This window comes from Alligator mississippiensis, chromosome 10, assembly GCF_030867095.1.
Source record: "Alligator mississippiensis isolate rAllMis1 chromosome 10, rAllMis1, whole genome shotgun sequence".
Lineage (NCBI taxonomy): Eukaryota > Metazoa > Chordata > Crocodylia > Alligatoridae > Alligator > Alligator mississippiensis.
Window position 1 is genome coordinate 19580405 of NC_081833.1, and position 22630 is coordinate 19603034.

General features: G+C 42.6%; 1 protein-coding gene across 2 annotated transcripts in view; it reads right to left on the reverse strand.

Annotated features, from left to right (window-relative positions):
* SPECC1L (sperm antigen with calponin homology and coiled-coil domains 1 like) overlaps window positions 1-22630 on the reverse strand; it is a 120934-nt gene that overhangs the window by 97265 nt on the left and 1039 nt on the right. For both annotated transcript variants that reach the window (XM_059713521.1, XM_059713522.1), the window contains exons 2-3: window positions 21117-21263; window positions 1090-1279 (exon numbers count right to left, since the gene is read on the reverse strand). In XM_059713521.1, coding sequence (XP_059569504.1) covers window positions 1090-1242 — 153 coding nt within the window. In that variant the 5' untranslated portion in view covers window positions 1243-1279; window positions 21117-21263. The remainder of the gene's footprint in view (window positions 1-1089; window positions 1280-21116; window positions 21264-22630) is intronic.

Sequence of the window (22630 nt, forward strand, 5' to 3'; positions counted from 1 at the left end):
GAGAAAACTGTGTACAGGTTTCCCTTGCCAACCACATTTTTATCAACCATGGTTTTGGGTATCCACGCTTCAGAGAAGGTGGGGGTACAGTCTGAAAATACTCTCCATGACCCTCCTGGCCCTGCTCATGCCTCTTACTCCCCATTCCCCACTACAACCCCCACAGCCTTGCTGGTGCCCCTCACCCCCCAACAACAGCCCCTGCTCCTCCAGCCCTGCCAAATTTTGCCAGCCATGGGAACTTTCAGGAACCTAACCCCCATGGTGGGTAAAGGGAAACCTGTAAGCAAAGAGGGCCAAATAATTATAGGAATTATGGAGAGGCCCCTCTTATGACAACCAGGGAAAATATCTGACTTGAATGTCACCTGCTTGCCCCCTGTTCAGTGACTGCAACTCCCAGTATTAAACCACTCAAATAGCAGATGCCCTGGGATGTGCTCATGTGTTTGAAGACTTGTTGCCCTATTTGCTAATATTTCAGGGAGAAACTTCTGACTTTTTAACTTGGCTCCAGTACCTCAGAGGAGCACTTACAAGTTGAGCTAGAGTTCTACTCTTTACACAACATGAGAAGGACATGGAAAAGACTGCAAGGACAATGTGGCCACTTAAGCCTGACATTGGTCACCAATGTTAGGGAATACCACAAAGGCAGCCTCCTCAATTAAGTATCAAGTATTTGTCCTGACAAACAGGAAGTGGAACTTTACATGCAGAACACAGTTCCTATCAGACTCCACCTCTGCTATTCAAGTCAGCCAGAGGAGGTAATTCAAGAGCAGCATATGGCATCGTCTGGCTAAGTGTGATTAATGGTGTTCACTGGAAAGCACCATTCGCAGGGCAGTTAAAAACTGAGTTACACAAGATTTGCTGCCTTCCACCCTAGTATTTTAGGAGAAACAAAATTTAATGAATACCATATTTGTAACCTGCTGTTGTCTCCTGTGTAACTACCTAAATTCCTTTTCTATCATTCAGAGATCATGGATCTCGCTTCTTCCCTACTTCACATTTCATATTAAAATCCTAGATTTCGAAATCCTTTATTGTCCAAAGAAATCAAAGCACTCTGCTAAACATTACCTTCAACAGAGAGGTTGATGTCCCAGTTTTTGAGAGTTTTGTTACTGCAGACACTGAGGAGCCGTTTTCTTGTTTCACTTTTTCAACTGTTTGAGTTTTATTTATTCCGGGCACTTTGGGCGCTGAGCCAACACTCCTGCTTGCTTTCTTCATTCTGGGCTGCCTGTTTGTGATGCATTTACAAACAAATCTAGGAAAAGCGGGGAGGGGAGGGAGGGAGGAAAAAGAGAAAATGTAAATAAAAAGCACAAAAGAAATAGGATGTAGGTCTCTGAATGACTACTTTAAAATCAGGAGTGCAAGTTTAGTGTTGAACAAGCACAAGTAGGAAATAGTTTTCCCAAGCACCTGCAGACTGTTAGCTTCAATGTGAAGAGAGAGTTAAAACCCATGAATATAATGCAAATTTTATTTGGCTGGGAGATGAGCAGCAGAGGTAAACACTGCTGTTATTCATAAGGACTGACAACCCAAAGTTGAAAATGAGTGAAAGGTTGAACAAGTAGAGTTACACCTCATGGCAGCTACAGCCGAAGGACAACAAAACAAGCAAATCTTCACGTTCTTACAGCAATGAGGTTTGTGGGAGAAAACAGCTATTTTCCGAAGTCTGAATAAGAGATCACAAGGAAAAGAAAACTTCTGCTCCCAATACTAAAACTCAAATAGAAAATGGAGCAAGAAAGCATTCAGGTTTTTCAGTGGCCTATCATCTTCCAGGCGATAGGTAAGATAGAACAAGGTTAGTTGTCTGCCCTTCTGGAAAATGGTATTTTAAATACAAAAGTACCTTGGGACAACTCAGAGTATGGAGGAATGTTATATAAAAATACAGTGATCAAGGTTACTAATCCAGTTTAACCAGCTCCATACCTTCACAGCCTTTAAAAAAAAGGCCAAAAAACACTCTTCTTTCTTTTATGTATTGTTTATAGGCAATAAAATCTAAAGACCTGTAAAGACAAAAGTAATTCTCCATCTTAAATATGGAAAATTATTACCAGATGAACTATTCTACAGACTGAAGTCTACTCTCATTTCCATTAAAATTTATGTTGGCTATGCAAGTAAATACGAATTTAAAATGAATTAGTTGCTTAAAACAACCTCAAGTCTCCTTGCACCCTAAAATTTAACGTTTGATTTTAGCAAGGCTCTTCTCCATGTTAGCATTTGGAATATTTTTGCTTGGCCAGTTCTAAATAATTAAAAAGGCAAAAATAAGCTTACTAACTACTAAATTTCAAACAGTCACTCAAGAAATTCAAAAAGTTTGGTGTTACAAAGGGAATTATGTCATGATGAGAGGCCTTTTCAGAACACACGAGTATAAAAAGTAGGTGTGTGTGAAGAGGGCCCTATTTGATTCAGATACGGCCCGAATCAGGGACAGTGATTCAATTCGTTGATACGGATCACTGCCCCTGATTCAATTTGGCCAAATCCGAATCTGAAGATCTGATGTCAATTTGGAGAACCAGCAATTCGGACATAGACACAGCTTTGAAAGTTTTTTCTGCCTTGAGGTGGCAGCGCAGCTCGTGAACGCTGCAATACTGGGGCGCATGGAGCATCCCACAGGAGTGCAAGGGGGCCTTCCACTTGCTCGGCAGCGAACCTGGAAGTGGACCGGAACTACTTCCGGTCCACTTCCAGGTCCGCTGGGGAACGTGCTGGGGGGCACCCCCATGCCCTGGTGAACAGCCATGGGGGGACCCTGGGTGCTCCCCCAGACCCAGGAGGCACCAGTCACCAAGTGGGAGGGTGCGGCCCCCCCCCCCCCCCCCCCCCCAGCACACTTTCCCGGCAGACCTGGAAGTGGACCGGAAGTGCTTCTGGTCCATGTCCAGGTCGGCTGCCAAGCGTGCTGGGGAGCCCCCCGCATTTCTGTGGGACACTTCATGTGCCCCAGCATCACAGCAATCACGAGCCCCTGCTACCTAGAGGTATGTAGAAAAAACATTTAAAGCTGTCTCTATATATGAATCTCCAAATCTCTCCAAATTGATTCAGAGAGATTAAAGGGTCCTTGGATTCGATTCGGAGATTTGGCCACCGAATCAGGCCAAATTTCTGCCGAATCGAATCAGGGACCAGCGTTTCACACAGCCCTAAAAAAAATATAAATGTTTCAAAGGGACATGTGAGAGGCCAGGATTTTTGTGGGTGATACCTATGATACCAACTGTATTAGTGGGACAGACTTAGACAAGCTTTCGAATGCAATGCATTCTTCTTCAGGTCATAGATGAAAGGGACATACCTTTCACTTTAACTTTTACACCTTGTTAAAATACTGAAGGGTTCTAATTATGCTCAGCCTCACATTTAAAAAAAACGATTGCTGCAGCTGCCTGTGAACTCTTAGGTGGAGGCACAGAAACTAAATTGAACAAACAGTCAAAGTACACTGAAATACAGGAACCCTGCCAGGTCCCGAGGCTGGTTTAAACCCTACACTTTAGTAAGTGTTCACAGCTTGGGCCAAGTTATCACACCTACACTTGCATCAGTTATCAAGTAGCAATTTGAAACTATTTAAAAAATGACTAAGTATTAACTATATATTTCTCACTTGAGACAAAGACTCTTCTTTCATATAAAGCAAAAGTGGCATTTGATTCCACTATGGAAAACCTATGGCACAAATAAAATGCAAAGCTGTAGAAAAATTTTCTTTGATCAAGTTTTTGTATTACAATATGAATAGTTTATCATTTTGTTTATTGTACCATGGGAACATACATGTGCTTTGCCTGAGTTCACTGTGAACTAAATCTAGAAATACCAAAGGAAAACAAATGCTTAGAGATCATATAGTTAATAACTATGCCTGATCATTCCAACTTATGGTACTGCTCTTCAGATAAGCAATCCAGCACATTTATTTGTAAAGCAAACTGTTCAAATTAGTTTAAAGTTGCCCACTTTGTTACATATCTGGATGCATTCATGAAGCTACCAAAAAAGGAGTTAATACAGGAGGCACAGGGTATAAGGGTGAAGTTAATGAAAAACTATAGACCCTCATTAGCTTTACAATCTAACATCTAGTAAACCAGCACTTATGGCTTTATGACTGGCTTATCCTGTCAGCATCCCACTACTCTAATGAAACCTAGAGTGTTCTTAATGGAGGTAGGACAAAGAAAGTACATGTCAATGACTAATGAAAATATGCCACTGATACAGTTATGAGGCAAAGGCTTGGATTTTACTGCTGCTAACCCTTTCCTAAGAATGATCTGGAAGTTGAAAGATTGCAAAACAAAGAAACTGGCAGGATAATCCTTGAATGGTCCCTGACAATCTATCAACAATAACTGTTAATCTTAGGTCAGTCTTAAAATTCAAGTAAAACTAAGGTTTACATCCCAAAAACTGCATGTTTCCCTTTATGTTCCACCCAGGTTAATATGTTTTTGTGGTTTGGAATTCGTATACAAATACATACCTTAGTGCACAAAATGTATTTATGGTTAGGCCAACAAATACAGCTGTTGAAACTACATTTTCACAGAATGCAAGTCTAGACTTCCTGTATCGGAATTATGGCTCTGATCCTGCACCATTAAAGGTTAATGGAAACTTTGCCACTGGCTTCAATGAATAAAGGATCAAGTCCAACGAGATCAATGATCACAAGAGATGATATCTATCCAAGTTGTGTGCTTCTTAATCGTGATGGATCGCAGAAAACACACCACAGCAGTTTTCATTAAAAAATGACCAGCTTATGCTCCAAAAACAGCTACCATATTGCCAAAGTAATGTAACTAAATATTTCTATAGTATTTGGAGAGAAACTGAACCTTATTTTCTCATCTAAAAAATACCCATGATATTATCCTTCATACATTTTTTTAAATATTAAGCTCTTTAAAATGGAAAAGACTGTGCCAATCTCTACATTTATTTGGTGCATATCCCAATAGGGCCCCAGGCTGTTTTGGGCCACTGGGTGCTACTACAAAAGTTTCTTAAATATTTAATATAAAAATGGTTTTATAATAATGTTTTAATGACCTGCAACTACAGAAGTCCTTTCCAATACCAAATTATTGAAAAATTGCATAAAACAACAAGTGACGTTAAAACAACCATGAACGGTGCATGCCCTCAGCAGCTGGGGAGGGCATGGCTGTGCTGGCGACGGTGGGAACCTGGCAGCAGTAAGCTGAGAGCTCCTGCAGATGCTGCCGGCACTGTCAATGGCAGGGGATGGTGAGCGCCGACCAGAGGTTGGCGACCACCTGCAGGCACTGCTGGCAGTGTCGGCAGTGGCCAGCGACAATCATGGACCGCCTGCAGACACCACTGGCAGTGTGGGCGGCAGAGTGGCAAGCTGCACCACCACTGGCAGTGTTGGCAGTGGGGTGGTGAGCTTTTTGCAGGGGGTGCACCGCCACGTGCACCCCCTACACGTCGCCCCGAAAACAACACTCCAATCCTACTAAAACAACATATACCTATAATGGTTTTGATTACTTTATATTTGAACTAACAACAGGTACAGAAATATTTACTGTAATGAAATAATTTTTAGGCCAACAGTTCAAAGTTGCACATAACACATCTCAATGCAGCACTATTGTTTAAACATGATAATTTCCTTGAAAATCATTTTATAATATAATCATTGCTGTCATTCTATAAATATCCAAAGGCAACAACTCGGGCAGGAATTCAATATTAATGAGGTTCAGAGCGTATTAGGGACAGGACCTGCAGGTGCTTTGCTATTATCATCGTGTAATGATCAAAACTTGCGACATCCCATTCTAATGAAGGAATTAAAAAACAAATTTCTACTTACCCATTTTTTAGAATTCTTTTAGATACTCACCATAATTTAGTGCAGATTAGTAATAAGCAAAGTACTCTGAACACAGAGGGGAAGGACCTACATAGCTAAGTCCAAAGTGGAGTTACAGAAAAACACTTATCAGCTAAGGTTGCTCAAAGCGTATTTTTCAATGCCATATAAGTAAATATACGAACTACATAACAGAGTATGAATCCCAACAAAACTGAGGACTAAAACAGGCCAAAATCACAAATTAGCATTTGCAACAGGGAAAAAACAAAGTCACCACCACCAGAATGTGACTATTCATTCTAACCTGAGCCCTTTTCCAGATGTTTCTCTTCCAATAGCACACACACTGCAAAACATGAGAAACAGTCCTGTTCAGCACTGTGCTCAGTGCCCCAGTGAAAACAGAAACAGATAAGTCTTATGTTTTTTACATCAACCACAAGTGCCGCTCCAAAAATAATGTTTTAAAAATGGTTTGCCCAATAGGAAGGTACATATCAGTGCTGCAAACCAGTATGGTCAGCCTGCCCTGCCAACACCAAATTCTTTCAGTGACTGTTTATGAATCAATTAAACATTTCATTTTAGAAGTCCAAGGAGGCAAAGGGCATCTACCAAGAGCCCAACAAGAGGATTTTTAAGTTGATTCTTAGTTTTGTTGTGGTCATTTATCCTTTAAATTAGATTACTCTGTTCAATACAGCTATTAAAAATAAAATCTTGGGGAAAATGACCAAGTGGTCTTTTATGCCAAAGAAGTGAGAGAGATTTGTCTAATAAACAAGATGCTACATGTTCTTTGTATAAACCTGAAATGTTTAATAATTTGAACAATTCTACATATCTAAAAGGCACTGAATATTAAGGAAAAATAGATTAGCCACTTCAAAAACAGCAGAAATTAACCACCCAATTGCAGCAAGTATATTAAGTGCTTTATGGAAGTTTTAATGACCACAAAATAGATTATAAATACTTAGCACAAAACCAAAGATAACAGCTCAGCTCCCTGAACATGAAAAGGGTGCATGTGTGCTTTGGGGTAATCCCATTACACTTCCATTTCATATCTGCGTAAATTTCCCAAGTCAAAATCCTCCACGTGCATCTAATTTATTAATCTAAAGACATCAAAACAGGCAAGTGAAGACTGAAACATGAGCCCCACCTGCTCAAGAAGGCAGAGTGGGAAAGATGACTATGCAGAGCAGGTTTTGCAGTCTTCTGTACATTCTACTACAGCTCTCCAGGCATGAGCAGAGGCAGGCAACAGACGAGGTAGTGTGTGGCCAGAGAATTAATATGCTACACACAGATGCACTGATTCTAGCCCTTAGTGCTCCACAGTGGTGAGTCTCCACAAAGAAATATAACGCCTGTATATGGCCCTAAATTTCCTTACTCCTTGTTTGGCCAAAAATTTAAGGCCCCTGGCTGCTGCAAGCAACCTTTAACTGCAGCTAATACTTAGCATTCCAGACAAGTGACAGGAACATTTGCCGGGCTGCCTGCCTTAAGATGAACTGTGCTCTAGCTGCTTGTTAATAACATACTTTGGTCTTGTTTCAAAGTTGGTACTGTAATTTAACTGGCAGGTATTTCAAACTGTTGCAGAGAGAAACCAGTAACTAAGCAGCTGTTTATGTTCAAACGTTGCTGCTTTAAAAAATAAAAAGCTAATTTTCCTTGAAACTGAATTTAAAAGATGAAAAAGCCACAGAACAAGGATTGTAAATGTATATTGTTTTAAAATAAAGCTAGCCAGCATAAACTTATAATAAAGTTTTTTGTACATAGGGCATGAGTAGAAACTTTTTCAATAGAATCCTTGTTGCTTTGCTTTTGAACTCTACTTTCCAAGAAAATCTGAGGAAGAATACAAGATGAATTCACCTTGCAGAAATTAAAATTAGATGCAAGGAAAATATGTAAAGTGAAATCAGGGACTGACTTCTAGCCAGAGTTTGTACCCTGGTAATTTATGACATTGTCCACAGGACAACTGCATAGGTTTTGCTATACAATACACTGTTATTTTTTAGCGTGTGTAACTTGGCACAGCATAGAAGCCTAAGGTTATGGGAACTGAAGCACTAAAACAGAACCACAGCTCCACACAGAAAATAGTAGACAGGATGCAATAGGTGCAATAGGTGTCCCTTGATGAAGGGACTCTGATCCCAAAAGCTTGCAGAAAAGGACAATTTTCTTGCCATTTTCCAGTTGGTCTAATAAAAGGTATCATTTTGGAACCAAGAGTTCTACTTTTTTGTATGGCAGGTTTTTTAGTGCACTAACTCACAACCAACTAAACTATGTTTGGCTTGCTTCTGGTATAAAACTTGCCAGTTCAAAAAAGGTCACTCCTTGTCAAATTAAAATTAATATTTCTGTCTGAAAAAAAACTTGTACCTCCAATTGTACAAGTGACATCTAAGAACAGTGACCCCCAGCAACCTGCTGCTCACGAGGGATAAAAGAGCAATTTTATTTTCATTTTGTTTTGTACATTTGACTTCTTATACCACTAAGTCTATACTTAGTGTCCCTGTTTCCTACTAGCCAGATCCCCCTCTTCCAAGCATTTCATCACACAGCAAGAAGGGTGAGAAAAATATTTAAAAATAAACAGGAACATGCAACTGTAAGACAATGCACACTGATTGGACAATTTGAAAGCAGGTTCATGACCTAAATCCCTATCTAACTTTTTTCTTAATGTTACTAGATTTCAAGCTGGAGAATTCCTTTGCATGAGCATGGTTTCATTCACTGGCTTAGCTCCTCCTTGCAGGCTAGAGGCATCAAGCAACCAATATTTGCTTCTTAAAGGAAACTGTTCTCCTTTGTCCAGCTTGAATCCCTATCTAGCTACACTCCTACATCAGGAGCCAGGGCAGCAACAGCTACCTGAAAAGGTCCAGTATGTTGGCCAAGGTAGGACTGAGAGAAGCACCTGCATCTCCCAGCCTACTCCCCACAAAAAGGAGACCACACAGTTTGTGCATGAAGCAGGTACTCCTGAAGGAAAGAGGGAGAAAGCAGAAAACTTGCACCACTGCCAACCACAGAATTGAGGAAACCTGTTAAGGAAAGAACCAGGATCCTGTCATTGGAGAACAGGGAGCCAGCAGGGTGAAAGGAGGCAGGATAGGAAGGTGTAGCTGGAAGTTCCACCAGTGGCAGGGAGAGAGGAGGAGACGGATGTCTATATTGTTGTTGACTAGGGATTAGGCAAGAAATCCAGATTTGGAAAAAGATGAAAGGAGGTTAAGCACAATGAGGAACCTCATGACTGGCTGCTGAATCCAGCTCTGCACTTTGCATTCCTTTCTCCTGCTTCCCACAGGAACTCCCAGCAGTCTAAGCAGCTACCCTCAATATTTTTAGATTTTCCAAGCAGAGGGTGGTAAGAGAAAGCTGGATGAGAATCCTCCTCAAATACCCAGGGACCCCAAGAGAATTGAACACTCAATCACTTCTGAGTGGTCAGAAGGGATGTGCAAGTGGGTCATAAGAAAAGGGCTTATAGATACTCTCTGCCCTCCCTTTCTTTGAAAGGGGGGGGGGGGAGGAAAAAGGGAAGGTGTCAAGGGAAAGAGAATGAGGGATGGAGAGTTTCCTATTCCACAGCCCTATTCCAAATCTGTCTGGAAAGGGGCAAGTCACAAAAGCTTTAAAAAGCTGTTGTTTCCCCTAACTGCTGTAATCCTTGGGCATGACACAGGAGACTTGGGGGTGGGGGGAAAAGGGGAGAGGCCCTCAGCCTGAGAGGTGGGGAATGCAAGAATCAGGGGAATCTCTAAAAGCCAAATGTAATCTGACAGAGGCACTGATAATGTCTCTGTACTTAAGCCGCCTAATACTTTCCATTATATAAGACTCCTATAGTCTCTCTCTAAGGGGTTCCTATGGAATCATTGTTTGCAACAGGGCTTTGATATTTGGCTCAAGGAATGCCTTCTGGCTAGGGAAGGGCCTTGGAACATTTTTCAACATTCCCATTGTTTAGTGGAAGTAATGGTTGCATTCAAGTTTAAGTACTTCAAGTTCAGCTACAGATTTCTTTGCTAGACCCTTCAGTCTGAAAGGCAATTTCAAGATGGATAGCACTATGAAATGAAAGTTTAGTGTAGTGATCTGTCCCTTCTCATACAATAAGTAAATTAGAAAAGTTATTATTTGCACATAAACAGGGTACAGATTCAATGCAAGAGTGCAGTATTAGCTGCCCCCTTTAAAGGCAACCCACAGCTACATGCCCACATTGTATTTCTCAGACATGAAAACCAAAATTTTCCCATAACCCTGGATATATACATCACAGTATTCCAATTCTAATACCCTTGCTCTAATTTCATAACAACTGTCCAGTGTGTTGATTTACCCACAACACTGAATCAAAAACACACTCATATCTTCAATAGGAGCTTCAAGCATCACTTCCTCCTAGGATCTGGTATTTAGAGACCTTATTTTTTATTAGTCAATACTTATTAGTAAGCTACATGCTGGTGCTCCAGTACTATGTTGCTCTTAAGGGGCTGCTGCTGTTACAGAAGATGTCATCCAAGTACTTGTATACAAAATATTCCAGAGGAAATAGTTCTGGTGCAACTGCTGCTCTTACCAGGAGTTGCTGCAAACTTAACTATGTTAATCTCCACCCCCCACCCCATTATGATTTGCAACTCTTAGCATTTATAAGCCACAGATATAACAGAATTTCTTCTACAGGCAGATGCACTGCTGAACAATATACTGTTTGTATGTCAGAAGCTGTTTCAGAAAAATGCATGCAGTTCTATTGCTACATCGTCTCCTCTAGAAATATGTCACAATTTACCTGCAAACTGTCTTGGAACTCATTACACCGTTAGAGAAAGTACAGTATTGTTCTGATTATATCAGTGTCTTTTCACTTCAAAAAACTCTAAAAATCCAATAGGCTTATACACAGGATGGACCTATATTCAGAACAATACAGTATGATTATACAGAGCATATAACCCCTGCATGACACCCTTAAGGGCCACAATGACTAGTCCTGAAGAGTACTGTACTAAGTGGGTGCTGCTCTGGCACCAATGCAACATACTGGTGCATTGCATGCTGGCCAGCAAAGGAAGAAGCAGCAAGGAGAGGGCTAGGAATAAGAGGATAACGAGCAAGGAATTCTTCCTCATGGTCTGCCTGACCCCCAGGGGGGCAGGACACCAATCACAAAAACGTTCTCCACCCCACTCCACACATCCCTTTTTTAAACCATTGCTATCCTCAATCCCAAAAACAACAAAACAGCACTGCCCTTTGTGCTGCAAGCAATGTTGCTAACACAAACCTTGCCTCAGAATACTACATTTGCAGCTGCAGGCAGGAGAAAACTCCAAAGGAACATTTCTACCTTTTAAAAAAGTAATCTGAGCTGAGCTTGTTGCAACTCCTTGATCCCTATGCTCTATTGAAATTTCTGGTACCTTTGGATCTATTTTAAGTTTTTAGTAGCTTCATTCTGCAAGAGTTGCTTTGTAGATGAGCAGATTAGAAACTGCACCATCCAAAGCAGAGCACAGGGAAAAACCTGAATGTCCAGTGGGAGTTAAATCCATGTGTGGCCATGGAATGTTAGGCTGGTGATGACATTACAGTGAGCCTTGGGCAACACTATCTTTGGTACAAAGGATGGGCAATTTTTTTAGTGCATTTAAAGCTTTGGGTCCTTTCCTTGGTTATTTGATTCTCCTGTGGGATTTTGTAAGGGCAATATCAGCTCAAGGACTTTCTGCAATTATCCACTTATATTCAAAGGAACAGACGTTTTTCTAAAAATGGAACTGAAACTGTGGAGTTGATTTATAAGCAGAACAATATAGTCCTTTATTTAAAATACCTTAAACTTTTTTTTTTTTTTTAATGAGTGAAATTTCACGCCCAGAACTTATATACATACAGTTGTATGAATCTGCAAGATTTTGGTATGTATCTAACAAGACATACATGGTTAAACTGAAAAATGAAGTTGTGCGCGCCGGGTCTGACCCCGGGTCGCTTTCGTCGCTCTGCACGCGGGCTGTAGCCGGCAGCCCGGGCAGGCCGGGTCGGAGAGGGAGATCACCGAGCTAGAATTAGGCACAGACGCGTAACGGTTGATTTTAAGATTGTTTACTTACACCGAGATGGTCGCGGTGCAGGCTGAAAAACTTGCTTGAGTTACAGTTGCGGATAGAAAAGAAGAGAGGCGGACTAGAGTTCCTCCAGGAACACTCTTCTAGCCCATCCGGTTGGAGGCTCTAAACCGCGAGCCTGTCAGACCAACCGGAGAAAGTCCATCCGGTAAAGAGCTCTGAATAGACTCACTCACACGAAGTTTGCTAGGCTCCGTGGATCCGTCTCTTTGGCGCGCAGGGAAGGATACGTCTAGGATCGTACGGCGACGGGGAGAGGCTAGAGGCTGATCAGACCTCTGTTGCCTGCTTAGAATGCGTTGGGTCCGTGAGGATCCGCAGCGCTTAGAGATCTTCACACAGTGCGAAGTCTCCTTCTCCTGGTGTTCGTGGAGTTCTCCAACTAGGGCGGAAACCACACAAGCCTTTTATACGGCTAGCAGGCCAATCGCTAGCTGCCACGTGTGAATAATTTAACGTAAACCAATAATGGGGCTCGAATTAGAATACAAGTGGCGGGAACTCTTTGCAACGTGCATCACCGTGCTGCAACTTAGAAATGCACACTGCAAAGAAAGCTACGAATTGGCGGGAACTTCTTTTGCACCTGGGGTTCTCTGTTGCAGCAGAAAACTCCACCGTGCAAAGAAGCTGCAATTTGGCGGGAACAATTTAGCGGGGAGCAATTTAGCTGTGCCGAAGCACACAAAACAAAAACTCACAACTTGGGTTGTGACAGAAGTAACAAGAGTACCTACAGTCCATACAAGCCATGGTCTCTTTGATTTATTATGTGTACAGTGCCTAGTACACAATCACTAGTGAAAGTAAGCAAAGTGAGAGTAAGCAGGCAGCTTGGGTTGGAGATCTGTGGCATGCAGCAGGCAGCCAGATCATAAGTTTCAGCCTGTGGCAGCAAAAAATTGCGAACCCCTTGTGTAGAATATCTGAAAAATTAAACATTGTAATTTGATTCTAAAAGGTTTTAAAAGCCAGTAATTTCATTATTATTCTATTAAATGACCACAGTATGGCTGAAGTGTGGGTACAATACACTGCATACTTCTCCTAGATTTCACATGTATTGGACCATCTAGCACAGAGCAATATTAGTAGTCTTGCACACGCATCTCTTCAACGGTAGAAAACATGTCATTTATGAAACAGTGGCAGTGTAAAAAAAAGTCAATTTGCACGCACAGCTGGACTGAGTATTCACGGCTTAATCACACAGCCTTGAATTTTCAATCTGTCTTTACTAGAATTTGAGGCTTTTCTTAAGAGAGTGCACACATGCACACAAAACTCAGACCAAAAAAAAAAAGGGGGGGGGGGGGGGCAGTAATCTCCAAGGCTTTTAAACTCTTGGCCTGAAAAGAACTACAAATAGAGGATGTAAGTGCCATATTCTGGAACTGCTGGATTCCATTAGCACACTACCCTTAACATGGGCCTCTGGAAGCTAGTCACCCTTGACAAGCGCCTGCTCTGTTTACTCACCAATCATCTACTTTGCAGTAGTATGGCATGAATGGTAGCTAGAACAATTAAGTGACAGTAATTACCGATTACTATCACTAACCTAAGAGTTTCCTGAAGTAAATGCTTGATGTATAGTGTTCCTATATCATACTATTATAGTTAAACTAGTGTTTTAAATAGGGGTGCATCAATAGAGATTTTGGGGGACGATACCAATAACCGATTTTTAAGGAGGCATATTGGCTAATACTGATTTGATTTCCAATACCCAGTCTGGCTGCATCCAGCTGGTAAGTCTGTTGTGGTGGAAGGGGATGGGGGAGGGAAGGGGAGTGGAGGGGTAGATCAAGGCCCCTGCGGTGAGGGAGGAAGTAGGAGTGCAGCCGGGGCAGGTGCTGCTCAGCCGGGGCAGGGCGGGGTGGGGCACGGCACCAGATGGAGCTGCAGCTCACTCAGGAGGAATGGGGGGGGACAGCTCCCACCACTGCACACACCCCAGGAGGGCATGGCAAGGGGGGGGGGGGGGGGGGGCATGTGCTCCCAGATCTGCACAGGGTGGAATGGGCTGCAGCTGAAGGCCTGGGCTGGGGCTGAGTCTGCACCAGGCTCTTCCCAGTGGGGGCTGGGCTGGGCTGTGATTGGGACAGCTGGCAGTGCCCCAAAATTTGCTGTAGCTCCCCATACTCCCACCCCCCAGCACTGCCGCTGCCTGCCCTGAGCGCAGCTCTAGCCTGCCGCCCTCCCCCACACACATACTGGCAATAGCCCAATGCAGCCTTGGCCCCAGACCACAACTGAAGCCCACCCTGCCTGCACCCATGCAGATCTGGGGGCACATGCCCCCCATGCCCTCCCAGGGTGTGCACAGCGGTGGAAGCTGCTTCCCCCTCACTGCGTTCCCCCCCCCATGAGTCGTGGGTGGGCAGCACCTGCCCCAGTCCCACTCCCTCCTTCACTATGGGGGCCTTGATCTGCCCCTCCACGCCCCTTCCCTCCCCACCTCTTCCACTGCAACAAACTTACCAGCTGCACTCAGCTCTCCAAGCTGCCAGGCTGTGCTCCTCGCCAAATACGTGCTGTGCTGTGGCTGCACGCATGCACAGGTATTTATCAGCCAAATTATCGGCCACATCAGGCCAAATTTCCGATACAGTCAATTTTCTTTATATCGGTGCTGATCCAATATCAGACCAATGCATTGGTGAACCTCTTGTTTTAAATATATGCAGAAAACTTTTAACATTAAAACACTTGACAAGTTAGATCTATGGAGAACAATCAAGTTTTAAGAAGTTGGGTGCAAACACTGACACGTTAGTTGGATGGGAGACAAGTTTATAAAATGACACAGGTAAATTCCCATTCATGCAAAATGCTCCATGAATAGCCAGTAGCATCTCACATTTGAAGTCAGGTCTGAAACATGTACATAGAAAACAGCCCACTGAAGGTCTAGTCTGCACTACAAAGTTTTGATAACAGAACTCCACCATACTCCAATCTTCTCCACAGCTGCAAAGCTTTCCTTTCTAGCAGAAGAGTCAAACCATCTCCATCAAAAGCAGCAAAGCTCCTGCGTCATCTAGCAGGTGTCAAAAAACATGTGAAAAGGTACTCCTGTGCCTTCAGTCTGTTGGGCAGCTAGTGCTCTTACCATACAGAAGAACAGCTGCTGAGTGAAGTTACCTGTATCCTCTGGAAGTGCGGGGGGGGGGGAAGAATGACAACAAACTCTGGGAACTGAGTGACAGCGGTTACTGTCTGCTGCAAGAGCTACTGGCAGCTGTGCAAAGAAAACACAGGCAAGGCCTAACTTGAGGATGAAGGCATGAGTCAACCATTCCTAGGCCTCCGTGTTAGCATATGCATAAATTACCCTTTTCCTGACTAGTCCACGCAGAGTAAATATTGCAAACTCTATATTTAGAGAACTGCACAATTCCCTCCAGGAGAATCTGAAGCTCCTGCCCTTCGGGTAGTTTCTTACTGTCTTAAAACAAAATCAAAACCCACGTAGCCTTCCTGTAACCTAACCTCTTTCCTTTTTATATCCTAAGACTCATCTCTGCTAGACTCTGGAGATAGATACAAATCTATTGGAGAGAGACTGACCTAAGACAGAAAGAAATGTTTGCAAGATGCCATGACTGCTGTATTCTTTTCAAGCTGTAAAGGGCAGACACACCAATAGCGTAACTGGAGGAGAAGGGGGGCAACCAAGTCAGCAGCCCCAGGTGCTGCCTTTGGGCCGGGGGGGGGGGGGGGGGGGGGGGGGGGGAGGTGGCACAAAAGCAGTCATTGACACAGTGGCAGCTGACTGTCCCACCACAGCGTGGCAGGAGCTGGCGCTGCCCCAGGTGCCATGCAACTGCCCGGGGCACATAGCTATGTTTCTACAACTGAGACTTTGAGACATACAGGGATGAGTTTGTTAAGTAGTTATAAACTATGCAACTATATCTGCTAATACTCAGGCCCTGGTGAAGTACTCCTATCCCAAAACATCCAACTAACTTTTTTTTCCACAGGTGACAGGATTTTAGCTGGGGCTGGGCCCTTTTAGCAATAAAGATGACGCAGCCCCTTATGAATTACAGCTCTGTCTAGAAAAACCACCCTCCAACTGGCTGGCTGTCCCACTTCGCCACCTTCTGAAGTTAAGAAGCCCAAGTAGCAGACACAGCTCTCCTCCCCCTCCCACTTAGCAAACCCCTACAGCTGCCACCCCATTCCCCCACAAACACATACCCCCTGACAGCAGTCAAGGACCCCAAAGGTAGCAGAGGCAAGACTGGACAGAACTGACATGAAGCTTGGTGGCAACACAGCAGGACTAAGCAAGGTTATTAGAGAAGGAAGGATTATTACATTTGGGGCAGGTGTACTTACTGAATTGGGGGCAGCCAAGCGTGAGAAGGAGAGCTCCTTCAACAGAAGTCAAAATAGCCTCTCAATTTTAAGGAAGTGTGCTACATTGTCACACATTCAAGGAACAGAGATCAGGAGACCTGCCAAAGAACTAGTCTTTTGCAAATCTTATGTTTGTTTATTTAGCTTTTGGGGATGACAGTCCTGATTATCTTTATCTTACAAATTGAGTAAGATGACAGCTGTTAAGTAACAAGCTCACACAGCAAATAAGGAGGTGGGCATTGTATTTTGGGTTACAGACTAAAGATCCCATAGTGCTACCATGACAAGCAATTCAAAATTTCGGTGACACATTTTTATTACATCTGAAAATTAAAAAACAAAAACAAAAACACAAACACCTCACTAGATGAACAAGAGGAGGCAGAAGTAATGTTGATTTACAGAAGTAAAGCATAGTTTTGAGCTACTTTTGAAAATGACATGACACAAGCGTTTCATACCTGCATAATAACTACTACCTCAGAGTTCTCAGTTCTATTTCTAGCTCGGTTACAAGCTTCCTCTATGCCCTTGAGCAAGCATCTATTTGTGCTTCACTTTCACTTGTAAGCAAAGTAACAATATAGACCTACATCCTTGGGGAGAAGTGCAAGATCACTTTTAAAACCTCTCTCAGCCACAAGAAGCATACTTTTTCTGACACAAGAGAATAACAGGCCATCCCATACAGCTGAGAAATCATCCCCTCCAATTCTGTACAATGAAACGAGCAGGAGATATTTGGAGCAAAGGTGGAAAGAAGGAATATAAAGAAGAAAATGTAGCATATTTTTCTTATTAAGAAGATCTCAGCTATTGAAGAATCCTATCAGCCAAGGAAAATTTGGTGGCGATAACGTTTAACAGCTGAATCCATACTAAAACGTTTACTCTCTCCAATACCCAAACTTAAGTGTCCATCTGCTCACTTGTGCCATAAGTGCACCAAGTTGCTTTGGTAAAGAATCACGGCAATAGAGCAGGAACATGCTTGCCCACAAAGTAAAACTTACCAAGTTCAGATAAATTTTATCTGGACAAGTCCATGTTCATAATGAAATCATTTAACATGTGATTTTCTGATATAGCTCAAGTAGGGAATTACAGAAAGAAGGACATGTGTTTTAAAGAAGTAAAATCATATTTAATGAGAGGGATTTCTGTTTGCAGTGTGTGAAAAGAGGTAAGAGAACCCTCCTGAACAACTGAACTGATACACTGAAAAAGTAATGTCAGCTGTCAAATGCTGGTGTCTGCCTAGTGATTAATAACAACAACAAGAAACAACCCTTTGCTTACTGAAACCTAACTTTTCTCAGTTTTGCTAAATCAGTTAATGCCTAAACCTCAAACAGGTCAAACTTTACTGGATCATTTTATAGACTTGCACATTTCAATTAAGGCTTATTGATTTTAAGATCTCCAAAGTTTTAGCATTTTGCAGGAAACTATGCTGAAAGTTCCTTTGCTCCCCTGCTCACCATATACTGAGGAAATTCTATAGTGAGGCTCTTAAAGAATGCTGCCTGCCAAAAACCGATATGTCTGCTCTTAATTAAGAATATTTAAGTGCGTAGCAAGTTTCAAAGAGTTCTAAGAATTTTAGGCTTTCCACCAATGATCTTGCAAAACTGTTTTCAAGCAAAGTTTATTTTCCACTGACAAAAAAAAAAGAAAACTCCTTTGTGCAGAACTACAGAAATCAAAGAAAAATAAATTTCCTTTTTACTGTGACCTTTAAGCTTTTGGTCTTATTAAATTATATAGAGGTGTACCTCTATATATATATCAGATATATATATATATATATATATATATATATATATATATATATATATCTTTGCTCCAAATATCTCCTGCTCGTTTCATTGTACAGAATTGGAGGGGATGATTTCTCAGCTGTATGGGATGGCCTGTTATTCTCTTGTGTCAGAAAAAGTATGCTTCTTGTGGCTGAGAGAGGTTTTAAAAGTGATCTTGCACTTCTCCCCAAGGATATATATATATATCAGATCAGCACCAATAAAAGGAAAATTAACATTATCAGCCATTGGCTTTTTTTGGCCGGCGTAGCCAATAATGTCACCAATAAATGCCATGTGCCCATGCACAGCTGTATGAATGCACACAGCCAGAAAGGCAGCCTAGCAGCTTGGAGAGCAGTTCCCTGCTGTTAAGTCTGTTGGACGGGAGTGGGGGGGAAAGGGCATGGGAGGACAGATCAAGGTCCTAACGGTGAGGCAGGGAGTAGGACAGGGGCAGGCGCTATCCAGCCATGGTGGTGAATGGGACTGCTATGTACACCCCAGGGGGGAGGCATGGGGAGCATGTGCCCCACCAGATTTGTGCGTGGGGTGGAGGTGGGCTGCCCACTGCAGGCTCAAGGCCGGGGGGTGTTCCTGATGTGGGGGCTAGGCCAGGACTGGGCTCAGAGTGGGGTGGGCTCAGCTGTGTGGAGCAGGCAGCTATGCTGGAAGGGGTGGCTACACGGAATTTTGGGGTGTCTATAGTCCCCCAAGCTGCCCCCCAGTGCCAGACCTGCTTGGGACACTCCGCTCTGCTGCCTTTCCCTCGGAAGCTACGCACTGTGGGTCGGGCACAGGGCACACAGCGAAAACAGGACTCCAGAGGGAAAGGCAGCAGAGCAGAGTGCTTTGGGCAGGGGCAGCACTAGGGGTTGGCTTGAGGGGGCTACAGCCACACAAAATTCCCCATAGCCCCAGCATAGTCACCCCTCCTAGCACCACTGCCTGCTCTGCACAGCTGAGCCCACCCCGCTACTGGCCACTCCAAGCCCAGACCCCACACTGGAAAGAGGTTGGGCAAGCCCAGGGCCCAAAGCCCGCAGTGGACAGCCCGCCTCTGCCCTGCATATAAATCTAGGAGTGGGGGGAGGGAAAACATGCTCCCCATGCCTCCCCCAGGGGTGCGCACAGCACACAAACAATATCAATTCACATCACCAAAGCCAAGTAGCACTTTTAGATTAAGAATAAAGCCAAGTAAAAGAAAATTTAAAAGATTAATCTGGTCTTTATATTTTAATTAGACATCATTTAAGCACGTTTTTTTTTTCTTTTTTTGTTTAAGAGTTGCCTTGTTTAGTCAGCTTTGTATTTTTGTTTATTCACTTCAACTCTGAGGAACAGATGGCAAACAGTGCACCCTGGAAAGTATGAGTGCATATATATCAATTACCACCAGGACATTAATAAGTTTGCTTCCATTTTTGCAAATACTGATATATGCAAGATATACTGCAAAATCAACACACGTGCAATAAAAAATCCAATACAAGTCTTATCTTTAGGACTTACTAAGGAGTCAAGTTTAAAAAGAATGACCAATAAGGAGTAAGTACTTTACCCAAATATTTCTTTGGGGAAACTGTACTACTTTGTAGTATGCTAAAAATAGTAAAAAAAACAAACAGAACACTTCATCCTACACTTTTCTCTTCTTTCTGAACAATCCCATAATCTGATCTAATAAAATATTCTCTTTTTACTTACAACTACTTAAGATATACCCATACTGGCTTACATTTGTTTTGATTTGGGGACAAAAACAAAAGATATACACTGTTATTTGGAATATGCCAAATAATCTGTTGTAGGTTTTTAGACACAGCAGCCAACTCCCACCTGCAGGATGTGTTAAAATTTAAGTTCTCCAAATGGTAAATTCAGGACATTTTAGTTTAAGATAGCCCAGCACAGCAGAACACAAACATTTTCCTTGTGACTATACACCTAGTCATAACCTCAACTAACTCCATTTCTAAAGCCTATTGTTTTTCTTTCCCTGGCATATTACAAAGGGCTGAACCATCAAAGCACATACATAATGGTAGTTAAATGACCTGTCATCACTTTAATAATATGAGTAAATCCATATGCTTCAATGTTACAAACACTTAAGTATGTGTATATCAGAGCTTATGCTTGCTTGCGAGAATCCAAAAGGTGCAAGTCAGAGACCATAGAACATAATTTCTGAAGAAAAACATAATAAAGGATTCTTTACTTTAAAAAAGGTTGGAACAACATACCTTATGCAGGCATTTTTCCTTAATTATATATTATAAAGCAGCCAAAAAGGGCACAAACTCCATTTATTTCCCCAACACACATCACATGTAAGCTTATATATTTAGATTTACAAAAACAAAAAAAAAAAACCTACCCAAGGCTATTAGTTCCATAACATACAGAGACTACACCAAAATCTAGCAGCAATAAAGTAATACTTCCTATAAAAAGTCAAACAGACAAAAAAGACACCTACAGAAACTCATTTCCACCCTTCCAAAATTCTGGGAAACATACTCACTGCCCTTTCTCCCAACTCTGATCTAAGAAATGTCTTTTACAGCATGCCTGGAAGGTTACCAAATTTAAGCTATTTGGGATACTTTGCACAGAAAGGTGAAAGTTGCAGGTGACCAGCAGCAAGCAATCCATGGAAACTGGAACAGGGACCTGCCTGCTCAGATAGGGTTGAAATAAGGCATGAATGAGTGCTACCCACACCAAATATAAAATCATTTAAGTTCTTGCTAAGCAATGCCTGTCCCTCACCCCATCTAAGTGAGGACACATATGTCTATTAAACAAGACCCACACAGAAAACTGCCAGCAACAACTGACCTGTTCAAGACCCGGAGCAAACAGCTGTACAGTATAAATTCAAACAGTTATCTGGCTGATATTCTGCTTTGTCAGCAATGATACTCTGAATCAAGCAGCTTTCAGACTCCTTGATCCCCATAATCATGCACTTGGTTCAAGGGTGACCTGCAAGAGAAAAAAACTGGAATTGGGCTTTTAATTGTTTTTTTTTTTTTTAAACAGTGAATAAAAGAAAGCCTGGAAGATTAAGGGTTTTTCCTGTTTCTTTTGAATAGGAACTCAAATCTTTGGCTGGCAGACTATGATACCTGGAAAATTAATCAAACGGTGACATTACAAGAACTACAAAAGTAAACAAGGAGGAAAGTGATTTTCAGTCAGGCTTTTAATGATCAGATTGGGATTTTTTTTTTTAATAAATAATTATTTGACCACAAAAACTCTATTTTAAATCACAGACATTTTTGTTAGAGTTCACAAGTTGCACCCCCTCCCAAAACACTTTAAAGGTCCCCCAACAAAATAAAACAGCTGACTAGATTATTTAACTAATTTAAAAAGCTAGCAAGATGAGAAAAGATGCTTACAGTCATGTTCAGAACTACATTATATATAGCTGGCATTAACACCATGCAGAACCAGTATCCTGCCTATACTATGGCTCTCGTAACTACTAAAAATGGTAAAATTGAATTGGCACTATTATCAGAGATTTTTCCCCCTTCTTTTTTTGGTAGAACACCCAGAGTATACAGGGACTTTGTTTCTGTACAACAATTTTCACACCATAGAACAAGGGCGGGCAATTATTTTTGGGCAGAGGGACGCTTACTGAGTTTTGCCAAGCCATCGAGGGCCGCATGACAGGCAGCCGGGGCAGATAAATATTAATTTTCTAAATTTTTTAGGGGCCCTGTGGGCCGGATAGAATGGCCTGGTGGGGTGCATCCAGCCCACAGGCTGCATTTTGCCCACCCCTGCCACAGAACCCACTTCACAGCCTAGTTAGTTTCCTTTTAGCAGAAAAGTTCTCTAGAAAGGTGCTAAGACTTCCAAATATCTCTGCAGGCAGAGACTCTCACTTCAGCCCCAAGCTATTCCATGCAACTGGATGTAGAGAAAGGAGTGCAGTTTGCTACCCAAAAGCTAAGGCCTGGTCATCTCGATTTCTTCTCTTATAGGAGATGCAGTGGGCTTGAGCTCTACAGTGTACAAGTTCTTTACCTTACGTTTGTCACTATATTTGCCTAGCCAACGTGAGTAGCTTCTTTAGGCCCTAGCAGTGGCAACGCATAAAGGGTACACGGGGTTGCATGTCCACCCCTTGAGAGCGCCAGTGCACCCACTGACCAGCCACACTCGCCACTTAGGTGATAGGCAAAGGGGGCAGGCAGAAGTGCCAGCGTGCCCCCCGGAAGAGCCAGCCAATCGCTGCAGCCGCTCCCGGAAGCGGCTGCAGCGATCGGCTGTCGTGTGATTGGATCCCCCCAGGCAGTGAGATCGGCTGCGGGGGGAGGGGGTGGCAGGACTGG